This window comes from Acipenser ruthenus, chromosome 6 (assembly GCF_902713425.1).
Source record: "Acipenser ruthenus chromosome 6, fAciRut3.2 maternal haplotype, whole genome shotgun sequence".
Lineage (NCBI taxonomy): Eukaryota > Metazoa > Chordata > Actinopteri > Acipenseriformes > Acipenseridae > Acipenser > Acipenser ruthenus.
In genome coordinates this window covers 51,764,643-51,790,208 of record NC_081194.1, presented here as the reverse complement: position 1 = coordinate 51,790,208, position 25,566 = coordinate 51,764,643, and the positions used below count along the sequence as shown (strand labels likewise).

The window sequence follows — 25,566 nt, the reverse complement described above, 5'->3', positions numbered from 1 at the left end:
ATGAGGACTGCTGATACGCATTAAAATAAGATTCGCACATAAAACAGAAAACAAATAACTTGGCCAAATGGTTAGGTGTTTTCATTGCAAACAATGACATAGAACATAAGCATATAAATAGGCTTTCTCCTTTCTGATGTTTATTTTATTCAAATCTATTAATTGAAATATGAAACGCAACATATTTTGGTGTCTTTCCTTCTTAATGCGATAACTTTTAGACATAGTCATTAATTCTGAAAAGTTGAATGTGGAAATATTATAAAGCAACTGTGTGTCAATCGTATCTAAAAGCCGCCTCGCCAAATAAATGCCTTAGGAATTGTCATATTCTGTTTTGAATGGTAAAATGCACTTTACTCTGTTGAGCGCATGTCAGTTAATCCAGTGGGGATGATGGCAGGAGTTTAGAGATACATGTGCACAGCAATTGGATGTTCTCCTCCATTTCCAAATCAATCTGCATATTTTGTACTTCACTGAACTTCCCTGCAGCTCCTCCCTCTCCCCTATCCCCTATCCTAACTTTGGGGGAGTTAGTACTGGGAAGTTTAAGTACTACCCTGCAGTGAAGTTAGTTTGATTGGCTTGTCCCCTTGTTCTCCACAGAGCAGATATAAAGAACTTGAACTAAAGGCAAGATCTTAAATGAACAAAACATATGTATCAGGGGTTTCCTAGGGCTTCTATTTTTCTCAAACTAGTTATTGTCTAGGTTTACAGTGAGAAAAAAAATAAAAACTTCAATATTCAAGTAAACTGCAGCTATGTATTTTAACTTATCAAGCGTCAGGTCTTGCTATTCTAAACTACAGCATGCACAGAATCACTTACTGCCCTCTCCTGGCAATTATTGTAAACTACAGAGAATGAATGACATTGACAGATAATGCTTTGTATTTTACTGTGCAATTAGCAGTTCACTGTAGATCACTGGTATGACACTCTGGGGTTTGCATAAAGGTTTCAGAGGTCACATTACATTACAGTCTGCTATTTGTTATGGCTATAGATATTGCTGCAGGTTATTTATAGAAAATAGACATTGCATTTTGTAATTGACATCAGATTTATAATATCACAGTATGTTATGCTGTATTTCCATACGTTTTCTGTTTATACAATAATCTAGATTTGGATAATTCTATCATTCATTAGTAAAAAAAAATTATATATATATAAGGGGGTTCACACCAGACCAAAGTGACTTAAAAGGAGGTCCCAACTGACACAAATTTCAGAAACACTGCTGTAAATAATAATCAACCTTCTTCTAAAACAGGTAATATTTATTTGAAAAGAAAAGGGTGCTGCACTAGGATCTTCCAAACAATAAAACCTCATCCCTTTGTGAAAACACACTTTCCTAAGAAAGAGTGCAGATCATATTCTACAGGTTTCCTTACCAATTTTCCACAGCTAAAAAGGAGACTATGCAAATATACACATATTTTTTTAGAACAAACAGAAAACTGGATTCATTATATTCTTTAGGTACCACAAACCTTTCCTGTCCCAATCCTTCAAATAAATAATAAACCTTGAATTTATTTTGCAGAGCAGTTTGATCTATTCCAGGTTTCAGTATCAGATTAGTTAGACACACCTGTGCTTAAACAGTTGTGCCAGGCTTATGGGTGTAACTAATTGAGCACATAGTAAAATGGTTCAAACTGCTAAGCAACAAGTCTTGTCCCCATCCTCATAGTGGAAACAAGGTAACTCTTAACAAGAGGTGTTCTCATGACCTCTATGGCTCAGTGGAGAATACTCACCTCTCTCACAGACAGCTGAGCTGGAAGGGACACTGAAACCACAAGGCTACTGAACTGGTAATTGGCAGACTCAACTACACGGGACATCTGTAGAAAACAACAGCAGAAGGCACTCTGATAGCATTATCAATGAGCTACAAATAAAGCATGGTGGAGTTCAGAAAGGTGGACAATTTCCCAGTATCACCAGATACTTCAAACGATAACGGTTTTGCGTTTATTTCAGTACAGGGCATTATTTCACTACAGGGTTTGGGGGATGTATAACACTTAATATACACACCTCTGAATATCTTTTAATAGTTTGAAGCAATGTATTTTGGAACCAGCTAAAAGGTGGTCTAAGGTATCATTCCTGTTAAAGGGAATTTGATATTCTTGAAGCTACCAGTACAAGAGAATATTTGGTTCTCTTTAATCATTTCACCCAGTATCTGTAAAACTTTCTGTGATATTCGCCCACACTTCTGCTTGTGGAAGTACAGGACATTCAGTTAAATAATGGCCTTTCTCTGACCTCCACAGTTTAAGACTTGTTTCAGGTTCTACCTTTTGTGATGTGCATTTGTTTTATACACCATTTAGCAGAGAGGTGGTTACTGCCATGAGATTTAAATAATTATGTTGCAGAATCCTTTTCATTTTATTTTTGCGGTTGTATGTTTTTTATAAAAAATTGGCCAAATCACTGTTTTTGTAGAGAAATCTAAGTATAACATTTTTTTTTTCCATGGCTCGGTTAAAATGTTTGATTTGGTTAGCTTCAAAAAAACAGATAATCCTTTTCTTACACAAGGATTGACCCCTATAGTACCACAGTGAAAAATGTAATGTATATGTACAATATATTAATAAAGCTATTATTGTCACAAAATCATGCTCCCTATTAATATTATATTATATATACATTTAAAACTACCAACATTATTTATATTTATTATATTATTTAGTAGTGTTTTCTGTTACATTTTGGGTTGTCACATATCAAAGCAACATTCTCCCTAGTCTTTCCTGCATTCATTGGTCAGAAGATAATGCAAAGGCAGTCTTAAACTTACTTGTTTTGCAAAGTCTTTATCACAGAAGTGTTGAAGTACTCCCAGACATACCACACATGTTTTTGGTTCATCTTTCTGGAGAGTGAGACACTCTTGAGTTGAGTTAGTTACTGTTCCATTCTTATCTGACTCAGGGATGAAGTCCTCTGTTTCCTCCAGTTTAATTTTTTTGCATGGGGGATCGTTCTCCTCTTCTGTCTCAGCATTTGATTTCTTGCATTCTCCTACTCTGGCAAAATCTGTCAGTTCTTTCATTAGATCCTAATGAGAGAAATGTGAAGTAATTAGCAGAAAAAAAATGCTATTTTGACTTTGGTTCTTATGGTTTTACCTCAGATTTTTGAAATTACACCCATTCATTTTAAAAAATAATTTAAAGACTAAGCTATACTGTTTTCTATGGCTACAAAAATGCAGTACCACTTAACCAAGTTATTAAACGGACCTACACAACAGAACCTTGGAGGGTAACGACATGGGCTCCTTAGAAAATTCTGGGAAGAAAATGTTTAATGAATCCATAAACCTGATTTCAGGTTCAATTATTTCCAACCTATTTACAAATGTGGCACATACAATGCAGTCTCTCCTCTTTCCCAGTGGGTTAGTCAGTAAAAGCACTTGTGTGTGTCACACAATTGGGAGTCTGCTGGTTCGCTGCAATGACCGTTGTGAAGTCCTTAGGCTTATTTCACCTGATTGTGCTTCAGTGACCCCAATTGGAAAGAGTGGGTTGTAATCTTTTCAAATTGAGTAGAAAAAAGCAGGACTGGGTGTAGAGCGATGTGATTTGTTCTATTGCATCAACCTGAAGGCAGAAAGGGTTTCCAGTGACTGTTACAATAGGTAAACTGGGGTAAGCATGGGTTGACTTATTTGAATTAACTGTTATTTTTGTTGGAAAGCCCTTAAATACAAAAAGATACTAACATTAAAAAAGGTAATATATATATATATATATATATATATATATATATATATATATATATATATACACTACCTGTCAAAAGTTTTAGAACACCTCCATTTTTCCAGTTTTTATTGAAATTTACGCAGTTTAATGTCTCAATGTACTCTGAAATTAAAGCATAGAACAAATAAACAATTGGAGATAAAAAAGAAATCATGGAATCGTTTTGTTTAACAAAATTTAAAATTTTTGACTCATCAAAGTAGCCACCTTTTGCAGATATAACAGTGTTCTTCCCAACACTTGCAGAAGTTCCCACAAATGTGTTGCACTTGTAGGTTGCTTTGCTTTCACCCTTCTGTCCAGTTCATCCCAAACCAGCTCGATGGGGTTTAAGTCTGGAGACTGTGCTGGCCATTCCATAATTTGAAGCCTACCGTCATGTTCTTTTCTTCTAAGGTAGTTCTGACATAGCCTGGAGGTATGTTTTGGGTCATTACCTTGCTGTAGGATGAACCCCTGACCAACTAGGCGTATACCAGAGGGTATTGCATGGCGCTGCAAAATGCTCTGGTAGCAGTTTTGGTTCAGGGTGCCACTCACTCTGTGCAAGTCGCCGACTCTGGATCCAGCAAAAGAGCCCCAGACCATCACGCTTCCTCCTCCATGTTTGACAGTTGGTGTCACACACCGAGGAACCATCCTTTCGCCTACTCGACGGCGTACAAAAACCCTGCGTGATGAACCGAAGATTTCAAATTTTGATTCATCGGTCCATAAGACCTTCTTCCAGTCTTCAGTAGTCCACTGGCGGTGCTTCATGGCCCAGGCAAGCCTCTTTTTCTTATTTTGCCATCTTAGCAATGGCTTTCTTACTGCCACTCGACCTGTCAAACCTGCAGCTCGAAGTCTTCTCTTCACAGTTGAAACTGAGACTTGCTTACTTCGACCAGTGTTAAGCTGTGCTTGAAGCTGTTGTCCTGTGAGCCGCCTATCACGCAAGCTGTTGACTCTCAGAAACTTGTCTTCTGATTCTGTTGTGGCTTTGGGTCGGCCAGACCTCTTCCTGTCAGAGTTTCCTCCAGTTTCCAAGTGCCTTTTGATGGTGTAGGAAACTGTACTCACTGACACCTTGGCTTTCTTTGCAATTTCTCTAAAGGAAAGACCTACACTTTTAAGGGTTATAATGGTCTGTCTGTCTTCCTTTGTTAATTGCCTTTTTCTCACCATTATGAGAGCAATATACTACTTCCTGCAGTACAATACTGTCCAAATAATGCTTAAGAGGGTGTAGTAACTCAGTCTGTTCCAACACTGCTTTTATACAGACAGAGGGTTTGTAAGTAATCAACAAAAGTTGGGACACCTGTAGGAATTGTTAGCATCAACTTTCAAGGCTTAATTTACTTCCATTGCTGCAGAACAGCTGTAAGTTGTTAACCCATTACTTGTTCCCTGAAAAAGGCCTTTTTGTATAACACTGAAATGTACATTATTTTTCAGTTTTTGGTAACCTAAACTTTTTTTTTTTAACCTCTGGCAGTTTACCGCTTACCTTTGTACCATTTCAGGTTATTCACTGGACTTGAACTGCTTAAATTTCAATAAAAACTGGAAAAATTGGGGTGTTCTAAAACTTTTGACCGGTAGTGTATATATATATATATAATCGACTGTTGCCACTTTCATGAACTTTTTCCCCATGTGGGGCACAAATTACACAATCATCCTTTTGCATACACATTCCCCTTCCCTGGAACCCTTTTCTCAATCGCTTAGTTGTGGTCAATGTATCATCACCCCACACATACAGGAATTCAGGGGCAAATGTATTGTAGTGTACACATTTGGAATCCTGGTACTTTCAGCTTTTAGTGTATCCATTGCTGACTTCTTTATGACAAATATTTTGCAAGTTACAAATGTCTGACCCAGCCTCATTTCATCTCACAAATTGTGACCTGTGCTATCTTCCATTAGGAGTACACATATGAAATGTACATGTCTTCATAAGAGGTCATTACCTTATATGACTGTCTGTAAGTGGACTGAAGTCCAACACAACAGAATCTGAGCACACAGCGAGGACAGCAACCAGCATTCAACAGCACTCTGACAACTGGCCTGTCCTTCTCCTTCAGTAGATGCATGGTAAAGGCCTATGGAGACATAACAATCAGTCAGTAGCAAATCCATGCTATAAAGGCACTGTCGTTACAACATTACTCTGTAGATCACTGGTCAGTTAAAAAAAACGTTTTGGTTTATAATAGAAATGCATACCAATCATTATCACCAATATTTCTTACCTGGGCCTGGCGTAAAGCAAATGTATTGATGTCATAAGACTGACTAATTAAATTTATAACTATTACGCGTCATGAACTCGGATTTATTTTAAGTCTGTTTTCATTTCAGCAACAACAACTTGACAGTACGTAGTTTCTGTAAAGTTAACTTTGATTAACACGCACTAAACGCTACTCTTCAAAAGTAGTCGTTGTAACCGCATTACCTTACGTTGTTAAAAAGTGATACTAGCGAGCAATAGACATACAGAATGTTTTTAAAATAGTTTACATGTAATTTGTATTACCCACTGATGGTCATTTTTATATACTGTAATTTCACAATTTTAACCAGGATAAAACCCTGTCGATGGTCACATTACTCTGACAATGTGTCCTAAGACTTCTGCAAACCGCGAGGGGACAAGCAAGATGTAACGTGAGTGTTTACAATGCAAGGAAAATATAACTCAAAATGTACCAAAAACACAGCAGGATAAATAACCAGATCATAAACGTTGTTGTCTAACTGCTCCCCCCGAAACTTGAATTCAGCAGTAAAACAAGAAATACTACGTACTTCAATACAGCAGAGCCAGAGGTAAACTAAACCAGCACCTCTTTCCAGACACGATTAGTCGTACTGAGAAAAATCGATTTAGTAAATTTAAAGCAAAAGTGCAGATATATATATATATATACGTTTTGTGTTTGTGTTACCCCATAGCTTTTCTCATAAATAGACTATTCTGGAAAAGTTAATTCGACAGTACTGCATTCTCAAGTTCTCATTCTCAATAGTAAACTGCAGCAGTACATTCAAATGTGTTTGTAGGTGCACCACTGCCTCTTGTATTGCCGAAACTTAATCAAATGGTAGTTGTCAAAATAGGTTTTACTTTGCACTGTTGCTTCAATGAAGAGATTAAGGGTACAGCCGATTTTTACAGTGTGTATCACCATGTATCTTTATCATAGACCCAATTGATTTATGATAATGATATAGCAACATACCATTTGCATACAACATTGGTAAGGTTGATTTTTCTAACTTTCAAAAAGAGTAAAAAAAATACTTAAAACTGTATATATTTAATGCTTATCCTAGTCCAGTTCGGTATGTTCATTTGATGGGAAAGAATACGTGCTGTATTTGTTTTCTACAGAGCAGATAACTTTGTTCGATTTCTCCGATGTCCATTGGTAAGGTCTGATATAATTGAGTGTCACAGGTTATAGTCCATTCTGGTTAGAAAGTGTAGAAAACACTGGCACAATTGTACTGTTGGACATTTAAAGGATGGCACCTCAGCCTCCTCCGAAACCATGGGAAAGACGGATTCCAGGCACTATTCCTACACCGGCTGCTTTTCAGTAAGTACATTTTTGTTGTTTTCCTTCGTAACCACAAACACCATTTGGAAGGATTTGTGACTAGGCCCAGAGTTTTCTTTCAGCTCGAGTCTTGGTTGTTTAGGCCAATACCGTAAATGAATAAAAACACAGCACTTTAAACGTGAGAGCCTTTATTTCGTAAAGTACACACAAAAATATAATTAGTAAAAAAAAAAAAAAAAAAAAAAAAAAAACTTTCTAGACTATTGATCGAAGCACAGCGATCTGTACAGTAATGTTAGTATTTTAAATTAGATTTAGTTACTTGTTCATGTAGAACACCTGTGTCATACACATACGCGTTGACGTCTGTATACCTGCAGCAGCATAACAAGTGGCATGTCATGTGCATTAGTCAGCTACATCCATGCATGTAACATTGGGCCAGATTCATCATGTCTTACTGAAAAAGATATCTGTTCAACAATATAAGCAGATGTTAATTGCAAGGTAACACTACTGAACATACATGCTAGTTAACAAAGAATAGAAATGTGCCTCTCGTACTCGTATTCCTGGTTTTAACATGAATTTAATAAGACACATCTCAGCTTGATACCTATCCACTAGGGCTAATGAAGCATGTATTAAAACCTAGAATGGGTGAAACCGTTATGCAATGAGTCTTATTTTCATCTCTGATTTACTGTAAAGCTAGTAGGAAAGTGGTGGTGAGCAATCTTGGAGAGGTAGAACATTTGTTTAGGCAATAACCTGATGTTCTCTATAGACCTGTGGAACGCAGATTTAACTTTGACTAATTTAATTGAATTTCGGAGTTCATTTTAATTGGCAGTCACAAATGTTCACTTCCTTTACTGGTTTATCCAGTTTTCACTGTATTCCTGTTTTTGATTGTCCTATATTTATTTCACAGGTCTTCAGATTTAGGACCTAGTGTTCTGACAAGACCAGGCCCCCCTGTCCTTGCCAGAGCCCCTCCACCAGTTCCCCCGAGATCAATGCAGCAGATTGGAGGCAGCAGCCTGACAGGCTACAGACCAGCTTACAGCTCCCTTCCTTCTTCATATAGTCCCTATGGGAGCTCATTATATGGCGGTATTGGTGGCTACAGCCCGTTAAGCTATGGATATGGGGGAGGCCTGGGGTACAACCGGTTTCGAAACGATGAAATTCCAGCCAGCCGGTTTGTGCAGCATGCGGAAGAGAGCAGTAGAGGGGCCTTTCAGTCCATTGAGAGCATCGTCCATGCTTTCTCCTCCGTTAGCATGATGATGGATGCTACCTTTTCAGCCGTTTATAACAGTTTCAGAGCGGTGTTGGATGTGGCCAACCATTTCTCAAGGCTCAAAGTCCATTTCACCAAAGTGTTTTCTGTATTTGCATTGGTCAGAACTCTGCGCTACCTGTACAGGAGATTGCAGAGGCTGATGGGCCTGCGGAGAGACTCTGAGGCAGAAGACCTGTGGTTGGACAGCACCGGGTCAGAGGTTGCTGCTGGAGCCAGTGCTGCTAATTCTGTCAAATCCTGGCCAATCTTCCTGTTTTTCGCTGTTATTCTTGGAGGACCTTACCTCATATGGAAGCTGCTAAGTTCGGTTGACGGGTCTGAGGAAACAGGTGAGGCCTTATAAAGAAAATGGCAAGCATGCTGAGTACGCTTAATATGGGATGTGCTTGCAGGCTTGCATAGCACACAGTGCTACCAGGTGCCAGAAGTTATAATTGCAACAAGAACAAGATGTTTCACCTTAACTCTTGCTTTCTAAGTATTTTAGTATATCTGCATAGTCCAATAATCTAAATATTATAGTGGTACCCCAAAACATTATCCATTAAGAATGCACACCAACAGCACATTTTGTTCCACGCGGACCACTTTCAGTAGCAGTCACCAATGAAGTGGTAGTAAATGGATAATATCTGGGTTACCCCTGTACTTGTGAGGCAGTTTTCTCATTAAAATCGTTATACCAAGATATTCAATAAGAAAGACGTCTGAGTGGGATAAACTGGGTAACAATTGTGCATCCGGGATCTAATCAGTGATGATATGTGTTAAAATATGTATTTCCGCATTAAATGTAGTATTTTATACAGATGACATGAAATTAGTTTGCCTTTACCCAAAAGTTGTGCTTTTGGTACATTTTCCAAAAATGTGTATCATTTTTGTTTGTTTGTTTTTTTGGTAAAGGTTCCACAAACTGGTCGAATGGAGATGATGATCATGTGGTTGCAAGGGCAGAATATGACTTCAGTGCTGCCTCAGAAGAAGAAATTTCTATTTGTGCTGGGGACATGCTGAATCTGGCTCCAAAGGGTAAGGAGTTTTCAAGCCTAGATCATACACTGCATAATGTATCCAGCTTTATCACAGCATGTATTATCTGCTCTTGAAAACACAGGACAGATATGTTTTATGTTGGTGCCTGACCTATAGCCAAAAAATACTTGTTTACTAACACTGAGCCACCATTTTTATTTTTAAATCTCTCATAGCTTGGTAAATATCCTGTGCAGAGTAAATGAGGGGCCAGTGATAATGTTCAGCCACTGAAGATGTAAGAAAATTGGTTGGCACAAATCAGTAAACCATTTTGTTTTGTTTATTAGAACAACAGCCTAGAGTACGTGGCTGGCTCTTGGCTAGTCTGGATGGCAAAACAACAGGACTTGTTCCAGCCAACTATGTTACAATTCTTGGGAAAAGAAGGGGAAGGAAGCAAGCAGAACAGGAGAGGATCGCAGAACAACAGCAGGTGTTTAACAACACACAGCAAACTGCAGGAGCAGTGAGACAAGCTGAGACCCTGGCAGACCAGGAGGTAGCATTCGAGTCAGTGTTCACAGAAACACAAGAAAGTTCAGGAGTGCTGTCCAGTCCAGAGTCTGTGGTTGTTATTCCTGATTAATTAGGTCTATGAAATAGCACATCACAAAATGTTTTCTTTCATGTATTTAAAGGGCTGAAAATACCCTGGGGGAGTTGCTGTGCTTAAATTTAAACTATTGGTGGAAATGGGAATCTACAAAAAGGCAGAACAGCCACCTATGATGTAAAAAATAATTGAAATAAGTTGCATCAGCCTGTTCAAAACTATGTAAACTGGTCAAATTTAGATTTTAGTAAACAAAGAATATAATAACTGCATTCTCATATGCAGCAGACTTTTGTTTTACCAAGCCACACATACAGTATACAGCTATGGCCAAAAGTTTTGCATCACCCTATAGAATTAACTAATTTTGCTTCATAAAATTTAAATAAAACCTGCTGAATAATGTTACATTAACATATTGAATTACATTTCGAAATCTAACATAAAATACTGTACTACTACAATGGCTTCTGGTAGACTTTTGTGATATCATTTTGATTACATGATGTTAAATATAATATCTAAATGATGTTCATATCTTTATTTTTATTGTTATTTTTTAATATATCTCAATCCTAAAATTCTAGGTGATGCAAAACTTTTGGCCATAACTGTAGATTTAGACTGTCATGGAAGTATTGATTAGTGCTTTACATCCTCATAAAAGAAAAGCCCTATCAAATCATCACATTTTATACCTGTGTAATTTACAAGAAGCAATATGTTGTACTTGTTCTGTTTTATGCAAGTCAGAAAATTACATCCTGTAAATTCATGTTTTTGTCTGAAAGTTTGGAGGCTTTCATAAGTAACAAGTTAACTCAATGCAGATCTTTTTTCTCACAACATGTAATGAACAGAGGGTCTACTTATTCTTGTGATAATACGGCAGATCTAAAAACTATAGCAATCATATTTCCATTTACATTCATTTGAGAGTTAATTTCTGCAAATTGTCAGAAAAGATGACTTGCTTTTATTTTATATGCATGGTCTTCACTGCATGAACAAATGATGAGTGAAAGTGTGAGATCTGTAAAACTAGTTTTAGGGAAAAAATGTAACTGCTCTCTAAATGTAGATATCAATTACTGAAACCTTACTAAAATATATATTTGACAGTTTTAGAAATTGTCTGTGCTTTCACTATTGTAAATGTTTTTGCCACTTCTTAAATAAACAGTTACAGTATAAATCTGTATCTCAGTACTGTAGTTTTTTTAATTCTAATTATCTAAGCCATAGTTTGAATAACACATTGTTAGACAATTCTAAATTGTTTTGATGTCACATCAAGTGTTGCAGAAAACAGTACCACACATGTGTCTATAAAACTATTACTGAAGACTTGTACGCTTTATTTTGGCACAATATAAATGTTTAAATAATAGTTGATACATTTGTTGTAGTTAATATTTGAAATGTATTGTATATATATTTGTTTTACATAAATGTGGGGAAATTGAAGATAATATAAGCAATTTAAGTGCTTCATCCTATAAGTGATATTGAAAAAGTAATGTATTTTTATAGCCCTTAGTTTTACAGTGTAAATTGTGAATTAACATCAGCAAACTGAGTGGTGTTACAGTATATTCTTGGCCTTGCTGGCACTAAAGAAGGAAACCTGCTACAAAATGGCCAATAGTGGCCTAAAATGAATATATACAACCAAAAGAATAAATACTGTTATAAAAATATTTCAGTTTTGTTTCTTTGGAGATAATAGAACATTACCCTGCAGCCACATTTCCCTTTTAACAATGTAAATAAATTGAACCTTCAACAGGTTTTGCTCAATGAAATGGCATTTTAGTAATGTATAACATACCTTCTTTCATAGTTACTGGTATAAAAGTATAGTGAATAATACATACAACATTAGTTCATTGGCTTTCAGTTATGTCTTTACATCTTATTCAGTTCAGATGCTATGTCACTCTCCGATGAGATACTTAGTAGCTGATCCTGTAGGCAAAATAAAGGGAAAGTAGAGTTCATCTCAAACATGTTATTAAAATGGAGTGTTGCCAGTAATGTTTGCTTACTTGCTGTGTTTGCGGTTTCACAAATCTCTTACAAAAGCTCTGTGGTTCTTCTATGGTTCTATCTTTCAGTCTAAAGGTCAAACACTGCTGCTTTTACATTCCTAGGGGAGGTGGAGTTGAAACAAAGATTATACATAACATCAGAATAGCAGAATACATACTTGCATGAAATAAGACCAAACAAAGATAAATATCACAGTAACAAATTACAAAAAGGTTTTGCAAGAAATACACTTCTTATGTAAATTAATTAGATTAAAATGTTAAGAAACCAGGTTGCAGATGGTTTGCAGTTCAAATATACAGATAGTGGACAAAAAAATGGGTAAATGAAGGATACCAAGTATATTGAAAGCAAGGGCTTCCACAGGTGTGGCTCATGCGTTAATTAAGCAGTTAACATCCCAGCATGCTTAGGGTAATGTATACAAATGCTGGACAGGCCTGGTTGCCTACAATTATGGCTAGCATAGCTGCAAGAGGAGACCTCAGTGACTTTGAAAGAGGGGTGATTGTTGGGTCGCGTTTGGCAGGAGCTTCAGTGACCAAGACAGCTCAACTTGCTGATGTTTCACGAGCAACGGTGTCTAAGGTGATGTAGGCATGGAACTCCGAGGGAAAGACATCATCAGCAAAGGCAACAGTGGGCGGAAGCGCATACTCCAGGATCGTGATATCCGTGCATTCATTTGAAGAGCAAGGCAAAACAGGCGAGCAACTGCAGATCAATTGACTGCAAATTTCAACCTGGGGCGCGAGCAGCCAGTTTCATCAAAAACGGTCCGCCGAGAACTCCACAGAGCAGAATACCATAGTGGCCCAACGCCCTATTAAGTGACTTTACATTGGTGTTTCCATTTTTTTGTCCACTACCTGTAGGTCTCATTAATGTGCAGGTTTAATTTCCAAAACTACCATTTTGGGAACTTGTTCTGTCTTCAGTCTTCTCTTTTGATTGTTGGCCTCTTCTGTCAATCTGTTTAACTATTTCTCGAGTTCTTAAATTCAAGCTGTTGTTGACGCTCCCTGTAAAAGTTGACAATAATATAATATGACTAGGGCTTCTGATTTTTGGTTTTAATCAATAAAACCCGATAAAAACACCCCTGATACAAAAAATAAATAAATCGGTGGATAGCCAATAAACACTGGAAAACACCGTAAAAACTGTGGAAATGGTTAATCTATTCACGTTGACTTTACCCTTTTCACATTTAAAAAAATAAAACCTACTACAAAAATAATAATAAATACATTTCCCTGTGCTGCTGGGCAATGTCCCGCCTTCCTGCATCTATCATTGATTAGTTCTGAATACTTTAAACCCGCCCCAACTACTGAGTGACAGCACATTCCTACATTTCTATTGGAGACTCCGCTTGCGAGATTTAAATGAGATTACAATCAGGATGGAGTCTTGTTAGCGGGATTTAAAGATGTATTACAGTTAAGACACGGAGGATTTAAAACAGCATTGTGGCAAAATGTACAGAAATGCGTACACACAAAAACCTCAGAAGAATGTGCCCGTGACCATAGGGATTTCGTTGTGGAAGACAACAAAGGAAAGGAGGTACAACTTAAGTTACTATACATATTTTGACACACACAATAAAAACAACAACAACAAAAAACGCTCAAGCATTTTGGAAAGTAACCGAAAACACTAATTTCATACAGTATATCAAAAACGAAAGCCTCAAAAAAACCCGATTTACATAAAACTCAATAGCTCAAAATAAGCACCGAAAAATACAATTAATAAAACCCGAAAAACAGAAGCCCTAAAATTTAAATATGACCACAGTTTTAATTAAACAGACTACTTAGCAGTGTAAAGTGACTGAAGCTAACAAATGAATTCCAGAAATGTTACCTTTTACTTAGTTTTGCCTTAATATTTAAGTTGTTCAATTTGCTGATCTTTATGTCTCTGCTGCATATTTCTGATTATTATTATTAGTAGTAGTCGTATGTGACAGAAAGACAGTGATTCTTGGTGGTAAATCTCCCTCCCGACCTAGTGTGAGGGCGCCAAGTAACGGGAACAGATTACTCTGGATTACTTGGCCTGACTCTTCGTTCCGAGGTTTAAAAGGAAGTCGGTCATTTAGAAAAGGGGCGGAGCTTCGGTACAATAACTCATCAACCCGGAAGGGAAATGATGTGGCAGCCGCGGATTGGAGGAGCGGCTGCACTGGTATCACCATAAACTGTGTTTGTACCACAATCACTAATTCACGCACTAAACGGACTTGTGCATGTGTTTTGTGTTTCATGTGGGGATACAATAAACTGGACTATTATTTCGGGTTTATTATTAAAGTAAGTAATACACGACGCTGTATTACCAGTTTTATTATTTACTGTTTGTTTTGCCATCAGGCACTGTACATAAATGAAATAAAAAAACAAACCTTTGGACCCGGATTATAATTGTTCATCTGTTCTTTGATCACCTGCACACTATTAACCACTTTGCCACAGTCCCCCACAGAAACATTGTCTGCATACATTAAATCCACACTGATGAACTCACATGGAGAACTTGGGGAAACTCGAAGCAGTCAGAACACTGTCTCAGTAACAGGCAGGACTATTTCTAATAATTATTATTTTTCCAGCCCTTGAGTTTCCAGTGTAAAAACTATACAATGCAGTTTAGATTCACTTTGTATGTCGCTTTCTGTTTGTTATTACATACGCACTGGGGACTTTTTTAAAGCACACCTGTGGCATCAATACAGCTCTGAGACATATTTTCACTGCAACACTCCACTTGTTAAGGGTTGGTAAGAAATACATCAGTAAGAAATATCATATAGAACAAATGTGCTATTTTTTCCATCCGTATATATGGGGATGTTATGCACACCGCATGCACCAAGCGCTGTGCATGTGAAATGCGCCGAGTAGCACATGCACAGGAGCGCACTGGGCAATGTGCGCACCACGAGCACCAAGCACTGTGTGTACCGAGTGCAGTATGCGTATACCAGGGCACACACAAGCCGAAGCTGTGGCGGGCTTGTGTGGACGGAGTACAACACAATAAAAACAATATGACTGGAGAACACACTGCTGTTGTTGTTGTTTAATTTTTCGAAGGCCTAACACACAGAGGTGGGCTGGCCGAGGCGGCCGGTGAGGTATACTTTACAGCGGGTCTAGTAAAAATACAGCCCTGAGGAGGACAAGGCCTGCTGTTGTTTTTTTTTTTTTTGGGGGGGGGTTCACCTAGCTGCTGCACAAAACAGGCAAGTGGGTGTACCAGTTGGCCAGCAAAGATATTTAGTCAACAACAATAACAAATATATCTATTTAATATATTTTTAAACTGCCACGCGGCAGCTAGCATAGTCGCTCTGAATCTGTATTAATTCTAATTAACATTACTTTATATAAACTTATATTTTTATTATATCATGCAATGCTGGCTCTGAGGATCAGTCTTGATTTGGCCTCCCCAGCGCATCAGCATGCACAACTTTTGAATGAATTTTGTTTATTTATTTAAATGTTATATATTTATTGAAGTTAATTAGTTCATTCTTTTCTGTTGAGTCCCGCTTTATATAAACACAAAGGAAAAGCATGTTTAATACATAACAGCAACAACAAAATTAAGAGTAAAAATAAGCAATACAGCAACAATGCATTTTCTAAAGGAGTTAATTTTTTTTTTTTTTTTTTTTTACAAAAATTACTACTGCAGTTGGTAAGCAATTTTAAATGACTGCCAGTGCTATCAAATTTCTGTGAGATATTACTACTGACAGGAAAAAAAAAATGTGGAGCACTGCATATAGTAAGTAGCTATAGTAAGGTAAGCACATCCATTGATTACCCCATACAAGCCTAACTGATTAATTAGTGTAACCCCACCCTGGCCACTCTGCCTGCCTAGTTTCAAAAGAAAATAGCTCTTAATTAATTTTTTGGTTAGAATAGGAATTCTCTTTTTATTTTAGGAAGGAAAAACACTTTCGATGAGAGCAAACAATAAAATACACAAATCCGTAGGAGATGCTACCTTAGCACAAGCTTCCGACACTTTACCAATAGACTCTGTCTTGTTAGCAGTAGCATATTTCTCTCGCTTTGAAGCCACAGTAGCAGTAGATAGGTGTGTCACTTGACTGGTTAACTCCCTCACCTCTTTCTTTACAGTCTCTAACTCAGACTCAGCAGCAACAGCAGCAGCCACTGGTTTAACACTGGACGTAGCGATGGCACTCCTTACAGCATCCCTACTCCAAATCAAGTCCTCCTCTTCCCTTACCTCATGCAACAGCTCAGCAAAGGAAGGCGGTTTGCGTAACTTACGAGTTAAACGAAGACACAACGCCACCATGTTATTATTAAACCTTTATTTAACTAGGTAAGCACATTGAGATTAAAATCTCTTTTACAAGTGCGACCTAGCCAACAAAGGCAGCAGCAACACAATAAAACACGGTACAAAAACACAGATACAAAAATAAAATACAAATCATAATAATACAATCACCAATCAAATAGTAACAAACAGTAACAAGTCTACTCAACTACTTAAAACATGCACAACTCTCAAGTAGATAATCGTGCAGCTTACTCTTAAATTGTACTAAAGTTATTCGGGACTGCAACATAAGTTTAGATTGTAAATCATTCCAAGACCAAGGAGCAAAATTAGCCTTTGTACACACTTTAGGAACGGTGAAATAAAAAAAAATGTATGCAATCTAATACTGTAGTTACAAAAAGCATCTATAAAAGTATTCATTTATATATGGAGGTAATTTACAAAGAATAGCCTTATATAACAGAATATACCAGTGCTTCAACCTTCGCAAAGCCAAGGAGGTCCAGCCAAACAAACTGTATAACACACAATGATGAGTCCTGTAACTTGAATTCGTAATTTATCTCGAGGCTGCATGATATATAGGATCCAGTTTGCTTAATGTTAAGGGCAATGCAAACCTATAGACTGTGTCCCCATAATCAATTTGCGGTATGTCATGTGTGAGTGCTCCTTTAACAACCTGTTCCATGCGGGCATGGTTCATGTTGGCCAAAACAACCCCTCCCTTGCGAAACACACGGTGCAACAACTTACCCAAGCGATGCAAATACTCAGAGTTTTTCCCCTTCTGCCTGAAACGTGTTTTTAACCATTAAGTCAGCACCACTGCTCTTTGTACCAAAGAGCAACTAGGTAGTCACTGGCAGTAGCAGACATACTCCCTATTTTCAGAAACCTAACAAGGTCAGCTGCAGGTCCTTTGAGGCTCTCAACCATCCGTTGTCTCTTCACAATATCAGCACACTGACACTCATCTCAACCCAGGCGTCATATTCCTCCTCACTACTAGGAGTTGGTTTCACACCTGAAAACATGCACAGATTTCTGTAACCATGCCCTTCAGTAGGCGCAGCATTACATATATCTACCAGTGAACTAATTGCTCTTACTAGTTCCTTGTTTAAATCAAGGACAGGAGAGCTAACAATCCCCCTCACATCAGCAACTGTCTTTCCCTCTTGCTGGAGAAACAACAATAGCTTTGACTGAAAATCAACAGTGATCCCTGGAGGGTGGCTCTATGGGTGACATATTACCCACCAGGTGCACAGCCCACAGTCCGACCTCACCAGAAATACCCACTAGCGGTGGGACCTTTCAATGATCCAAATCAACGGAAGCTTCCACTAAAACAAAGACATGCTTTCCAGTATCTTAGGTGCAGTGTCCATGTACCTTAGTCCTACCAAGAACTTTTACTGTATTAAGCACTCTATACACAACATCATCCAGCACCTCTAGTGGCACATCACTCAACACCAGGGCACATACAATAGCAACCTGCTTCTCACTACACCAACTCACAATCTTATCAGTATCCATGGCAATAGCAGAATGCATCAATAACAGCAAAAATGTAAGCACCGACAAAGGCTACCAAAAACACACCAATAACTGCTGAAAATGAGGCTGCACACACACGAAAATAACAACACTAGATTACCAAGGAGCTAGCTAGCATGTATGAATAACCCGGCCTGATGTAATTGTGTGGTGATTACACTCCAAGAATGGAAAAATTGTGTATGGCACATTAGTTTAGGGCTATCCCAAGTGCAGCTTGATATGGTGAATTTCAGGTATTATTATTATTTATTTCTTAGCAGATGCCCTTATCCAGGGCGACTTACAATTGTTACAAGAGATCACATTATACATTATTTCACATTATAAAGATACCACATTATTTTTTTTACATACAATTACCCATTTATACAGTTGGGTTTTTACTGGAGCAATCTAGGTAAAGTACCTTGCTCAAGGGTACAACAGCAGTGTCCCCCACTGGGGATTGAACCCACAACCCTCCGGTCAAGAGTCCAGAGCCCTAACCACTACGCCACACTGCTGCCCCGTAAGAATTAGATTTAGAATTATGCTGGTAGTTTCCAAGTTATCATTTACTATTTGTATTTATTCACTGTGCTTGTTTCAAACTATTTTTTATTTCATTATTATGGGCAATTCATGGAGAATTTTATGAAAAGTGTTTTATGAAAATGTATGTCTTGTCGAACAAAAGTAATGGCAGCCATTTTCATTTTCAAGCAGTTCTAATCCAAATTTCGAAATACTTTAAAATTACCTTTAATATTTGGTGACAGGTTGTTTGGTTTCATTATGAAATGGCCGCCACAGCAAATAGAATAATGAAATTATATTTCTGTTGTTTTTCATTCCAATATGAACAGCGGCACATCAACTGAGGATTAAGATCAGCTCACTGATGCACAATGTACTATTTATGATATTGTACCAATGGCTTGTGTCATGGATGTCAAGTCTCAAAGACAGCAACAGTAACAGCAACCACACTGCCGTCATTTTCACATTTAACAGCAGATGATGATTACCTACATTCAAACAGCAGATGGCGCTATTATACTTACTATACCTATAATATTAGGTGTTTTTTTGATGATGTATTAATTCAAACGTGTTGTTCTCGCTAACTTTGAAAATAAAGGGAACAATTAGGTAAACATTCCCATGGGAGTGATTTATAAGCAGTTCAGTTTAATTGCCTATAAACCTGTACTGCTGTCTAATACTGCTTTTATTCACAGGAGGAAGACACAATAAAAAAGATTGTGTTAATATGTATGTAGGCAGGGCTTCTTAAACCTGGTCCTCGGGACCCCAGTGTCTTCTGGTTTTCATTCCAACTGAGCTCTCAATTACTTTCAAGCATTTATGATACATAATATATATATATATATATATATATATATATATATATATATATATATATATATATATATGTGCGTGTAACTTGTGTGTTACATGACCTTGCTCATATCTTTCCAGGGTACCTTGGATACAAGAAAGCCCCAAAAGACTTATCACCAGTAAAAATAAATAAATCATTTCTTATAATCACCTATTTAGTATCATTTAAGTCTCAGCAGGTCCACATTTAATACAAGTTATTTCCCTCTTAGGTGCTAAAAAAGCCAGGAAAGTTTCCAAACCACTAAAGAGGCAGGTGTCACCCACAAGCTTTCAAAAGAAGGAAAAAAACCCTAGAAAAGGTATGGAATACTGGTAGTGTTCATATTGAGCCCAGTGTTATTTTACTTTGTGTTAATATTTAACTGCGCAGGTTAAACGTGGATAGTGCAGTTTTGTTGTATCAGAGGACATTAGTCCACATCACAAATCTATCACACAATCTGGCACAGTTGGCAGGGGCATTGAGATCAAGAATGTGCACCTCTGGAGTGGAGGCTCTAAACAATTTAGCAAATGTATCCTTTCAGAAAAAGTTTATTTATAAAAAAAATATTTATATACAACAGCCATCATGTAAGTTTTTTGTTTAATTTTTTTTTTTTTTATTAATTTTGTGTTAAATGTAACCCTTTGTCACCTCTGCATTGTATTTGTGAGTAAAAGGAAAAATGACTCAAAGTTTATTTTTTTGACAATGAAAAACATTTTAACCCTTTCAGGACCAAGCATTTTTCAGTGGGATGCTCCCCCACGACCAGGCGTTTTTTGGCTGTAGTTGACGGTGTCCCAGCATCACCCCCCTCCGTCCCCCACTCAACTCAGCCCAGCTTACTTATCCGTACATCAGCGTTTCTTTCTTTCTTTTGTGCTTGAGATAGTATATGCTTATATCCTCTTGTTTCTTGATATTTATAAATGTTGTAAAAACATATATATTGTAGCGTTTTCGTGTTCTCCTGGGACAGAATTGAGACTGCAAACGTGAGTAGATAAAGGCTCAAGCCGTTTAATATTTACAATTATTAAATTTATCACAAAATAAATTATAAGATGAGGGAAAGGGAACTGCTAGTCGAAAATTGAAATAAATTATTACAATTAGTAGCAGGTTTCTTTTGATCCTTTTCCTCTATTTTGTTTATTTAGCAGACGCCTTTATCCAAGGCTACTTACAGAAACTAGGGTGTGTGAACTATGCATCAGCTGCACAGTCACTTACAATTACGTCTCACCCAAAAGACGGAGCACAAGGTGGTGAAGTGACTTGCTCAGGGTCACACAACGAGTCAGTGGCCTCTCTATCTCTCTCTCTCCCCACACACTCTTGCTTTCTCCAATCTCCCGGTCTTTGTCCTGCACTCCCTTATAGGGCAGTGCACCGACCCGCTCACCTGGTTGGAAGTTCTGTCCTTTGCTCCACACATCATAGGCCCACTTTTGCCTCAGTCCAGCGTCCTCTAGCCGCTCCCGTGCAAACTGGTAGACAGTGTGGCTGTTTGCCAGGGCCAGCCAACAGTCCTGAAGCCGGGGGACCCGTTTGACTACCGCTTGTGCTGGAACTGCGGGGTACCTGGCCACTTGGAAGCCTGCTGCCCCCAGTCACCTCTGGCCCGGAGGCCTCACACTCCGCCAGCAGCAAAAGACCACGGGTCGACCTAGGGGAGTGGGGGCAGGCCTGCAATATACTGCTTATTCCCGCAACGAATCGAGACACAGAGACAGTAGGGCTGGTTGGACGGGGTAGCCACATGCACGTGCCCTGCATGGTCGGTGGGGTACCGTGCAGAGCCTTGGTTGATACCGGCGCCACCATCATGCTCATTCGGCTGGGACTGTTGCCACACTGTGGAGAAGCCAGTGAAGCCTTGTGGGCCCCGACTGAGGTCCACCTCAGGACAGTCTTCGGCCAACTCGCACACCAGCCCACCAACAGGTGGCTCTGTTTAATGAGCGAGTAGGAGGTACTATTCTCTTGCTTGTTTTAAACAGTCTGTACAGTACTCCCTGCTTCATGGTATTTGTCTCCATCTATCAGAAATTCAAATAGCAATTGACTTTCAGTAAGCAAATTAAACACTCTAGCAGTAACTGCCTGAAAGGTCAAATTTTGGTGGCCCTGTACTGCTCCTTGTGCTAATTCATCAGCATGATTGTTACCTATAATCGCAACCTCCTTCCCCCTCTTGGACGGCCAGCTGCATGCTGAACACTGATTCTGTTACCCCTCAATTTTTCAATCTCTTTGCATATATTGGCGTGTGCTATAGGTTTGCCTTCATGGTCAGAGTAACCATTCTCTTTCCAAGCTAGACAGTGAATATCGAATGCTTAGGCGCAATAGCCTGTTAGAGTCTGTTATTAGTAATATGGTCTCATAAGACAAAGTAGGCCAGTGTTAATGCTGTTAGTGCTAATAATGTTTTAAAACCCTGGTTAATACTACTCTAAATGATGTATCTGCTTGTATGCCATGCCAAATATTTTGCAGGGTGAGAAGACCCAATGATGGGCAATTTTGTGTTTAAGATTCAGTGAGAGTTCTGTTCATTCCCACTGAACTACCCACGTTCAGTCCATAATGAATCTGTTTGTGGTGAGCGAAAAAAGACACATTGATTGTGCATCATTGTCTAAATGTTTGTAAATATGAAGAAAGTTGCTGGGAAACTGAATTTACCTTTCTTGGCACTGCAGATGAACCTCGTCCTCAGTGTGTCATCTGTGGTGATGTACTGGCTAATGACAGACTGTTTATTAAACAACCGCAGCTGGGGAAACGTGTGTTTCTAAAAGTTTGTGACGATTTCTGTAATATTTCCTTTGGTGAAACTAGCGTCACGTTCATCAAAATTTTAAGAAATAGTGGGTTAATAGGATGATCTATTACTGGGTATGTGTGCGTGTGTTTTTTTGTTTGTTTTTTTGGCAGATGTTCCTACCAGTAGGATGTTTACTGATTGATTCTGCTGCTGCCAGTAGCTGCACAAAACAAATTCTTAATATAACCATCCATTTCACTTTCTCTAAACTTAGTCAATAAAATATAAGTATCTATTTTTCTTCAGCCCTGTTGTTGAACTGGCAGTAGTCTTATTGGGGCTTCTTACTGGAAGTAGAAAAAAAAAATTGCTAAGGTGGAGTGTGATTCAAAAAAGGTTGAGAACCCTTGTTCCAGAGTAATAGACAGGCATGTATAAAAGCATGATTTAGATTGTAAAGGTATGCATTGTATTTTTGTGCCAGGAGCAATGATCATTTATGATTGGTTATATAAGGAAGTAATATAGAGAACTTTGTTCAGCTTGGTGTTATAATTGTTTGTTTCCATTGCCTAATGGTAACCAGGTACTCTACCAACTACTTTGAGCAGAGATAGGGAATCCTGGACACCTCCGTTCTTAAATTGAACCAGTTAACACTCCGAGGAGGTACTGAATAAATTCATTGTACCTACATTGCCTCTGATCTACATTTAAAAAGTAACTTTGTATGGGTTCTTCTTGTTTAGATGCACTTTTGTGTTTCACTCATCACAACATTAATTTGACCACTTTGCTATGTTACTCTGATAAAGACTTCCCTAACACATCTGGAAGAAGCAACCCATAAGGACATCTTTTTCATACCTTAAAAATTGCTATTTACCATTTTAATTGTTTTTACACAGAAAATCGTATTTAATATTCATTCAGTAGAAAACAAGTGATGTTATTTTCTTATTATTGTCTGAATTTATGGCTGTGAGTGTTCCTCAGGGCCAAGCCCTATCTTTTTCAGTCTCTGAATGATTTGTCTGTGATGTGTTATTGTGGCAGCGTGAACCTTGTACCCTGTGAATGTTTTTGATTAAAGGGTAGTGTTCTTCACACTTTTAAACCAATTTGGCAGAAATATGTTAAACATTTGGATCTAGTAATAGATAAATACATTTTTCCCCCAGAGCCTTGTAAAAAAAGCTACATTTGTCAGAAATGTTTTGGTGAACATCTTTTCTAGTCATTGAAATTCTTGCCTCTTATTCTAGACTCAGCATTCAGTCCATCACCATGGTGTCTTTTTACCACCTTAAAATATATTATCAGACTTTAGTATGAGACTGTTTACTGCTTCAGTCTCCCCAGTATCATTGTATATACGGGATAAACAATGATAAGTAGGGAATCATTGAAAGTAAACCACTGTTTTCAATTCACCAATTTGAGTTGTTTTATCCCACTTAAAACATATCTAATTTAACTGATATTCATTCTAAAAGCCCTTGTCTACCCCTCAGCAATGTTACCATGTTATTTGAATTGGACAGTGTGGCATTACATAACTTGCATATACCTTTAAGCATTCATAGCATGTTGGTGTAACATTATTTTTACTATGTAATTATATTATTCAAAAAATATTTAGTGCTGATGTTTACAAGCAAATGCACTCAAAATGGTGAATTTTCAATTCAAGTATCATGAAAATATGTTATAAATATTTCATTCATTTTAATTAATTAGAAGAAAAAACTGTTTACAGACTTCTCTTTTTGTGACACTGACTGTAATTTGTGTTTGTGTGTCTGTTTACCATTTGAAATTCAAATGTAATCTGCAATGACAATTTCTCTTTGAAATTAAAAGCAACGTTACAACAAGAGATATATACAAATGTATAAACTGACGTGATTCTATATTTATTGAAAAATACATTGGGTGCCATTTTGTTTCTTTTCACATGTGGCGGAGCTGAGGGTGCCACAAATAAAGGTGTGTCTCCCCAGATTAACTCAGCATTACTGCATATACAAGACACATTTTCTGGCTCCTGTAAATTATGACACAATCTGACTGAACCTTTGGTCTTTGCTCTTGAAGGCAATGGGCAAATTATTGTAAATTCTTGTTACTCATGAGATAATCGAAACTACAGTAGGCGTGGCCTGGCTTGATCTCCAACAACAAGCAGAGAAGAAGGAAAGAGAAGGCTCAGTTTTTCAAAGAGGTGCCCTGAAAAGCGTGTACATCGAAGTAAAATCTGACAAACTGTTTTGGATGAGACAAACAATGGGGACGACGAACTGCTGGCTGTTTTTTCTGTTCAGTTTGTTGGGAACTTGTTGCGTCTATGCAGTAAGACGCCTTCCTATTGGTAAGTTATTTGGCATTGTGTGTCATCTGCATAAGACCAGTAATAATATAAATTATTTCCATTGTATGGATAAATTGTATCTAACTTGGCCAGTCATTGGACTGAACATTAGTTGAAATTAATTAGCCAATACAATACTTCAAATGTGGTTAGACGAACACATTAACACACAGTATTGTACAATAGGAAAATACATCGTACACGGGGATGACTAATACAGCATAATGACTAATATCAAGTGTAAAACAATGTTCTGACACATTTAATGATTACTATAAAGTCTTTTTGTTTATTAACATATTCCTATATTTTAGAAACTACAATAAACTGTGACATTGGAACTTCTGTCCGTGGAGAGGTACAAGAAGACTATAATGGTAAGGTTTTTTCAATTCTGCAAATCCACCATACTGCACACTATGTTCTTACAGTTTACATGTTTATACAGCTGAGCTAGTCTGTTACAGGGTGACTCTAAAACAAGGAATACAAAAATGTAAAGAACCATGTCCTAAATGTTGCTTTTTCACAGCTTGCTCCTTATTCAAGCCTGTTGTTTAGGATAGAAATAACAGAAAATATATTTATGTAAGGATTAATAAAACAAAAAACCAAAAACATGTTTTGAGCTTTTAGTTACAAAAACATATTTCACAACACTTTAAATTGTTTATGCCCTAAAAACTATTTTAACTAATACACATTAAAACTGTTGTCAATCCATTTATAACATTTTTTTTTTACTTTGATTATGTAATTAATATTTTTTATCTATAACAGGTGAAATCGAAATAATAAAAGGCATACCATCAGGTGCAA

At 37.6% G+C, this 25,566-nt stretch overlaps 2 protein-coding genes across 3 annotated transcripts in view; one reads left to right on the top strand and one right to left on the bottom strand.

Moving 5' to 3' along the window:
- pus10 (pseudouridine synthase 10) overlaps window positions 1–6,720 on the bottom strand; it is a 30,983-nt gene extending 24,263 nt beyond the window's left edge. Inside the window, exons 1-4 of one of the 2 annotated variants that reach the window (XM_034018782.3) lie at window positions 6,612–6,720; window positions 5,768–5,902; window positions 2,834–3,094; window positions 1,776–1,862 (exon numbers count right to left, since the gene is read on the bottom strand). In XM_034018782.3, the coding sequence (XP_033874673.1) occupies window positions 1,776–1,862; window positions 2,834–3,094; window positions 5,768–5,893 (474 nt within the window). In that variant the 5' untranslated portion in view covers window positions 5,894–5,902; window positions 6,612–6,720. Of the gene's footprint in view, window positions 1–1,775; window positions 1,863–2,833; window positions 3,095–5,767; window positions 5,903–6,512 lie in introns of both variants that reach the window. The other variant, XM_034018783.3, reaches the window with a different exon arrangement.
- A 509-nt stretch (window positions 6,721–7,229) lies between these two features.
- On the top strand, window positions 7,230–11,464 carry LOC117410858 (peroxisomal membrane protein PEX13). Its single transcript, XM_034017762.3, has 4 exons — window positions 7,230–7,405; window positions 8,304–9,007; window positions 9,585–9,710; window positions 10,004–11,464. The coding sequence occupies exons 1-4, from the start codon at window positions 7,332–7,334 to the stop codon at window positions 10,300–10,302; spliced, it is 1,203 nt and encodes a 400-aa protein (XP_033873653.3). The 5' UTR covers window positions 7,230–7,331; the 3' UTR covers window positions 10,303–11,464.
- Window positions 11,465–25,566: the final 14,102 nt, after the last annotated feature.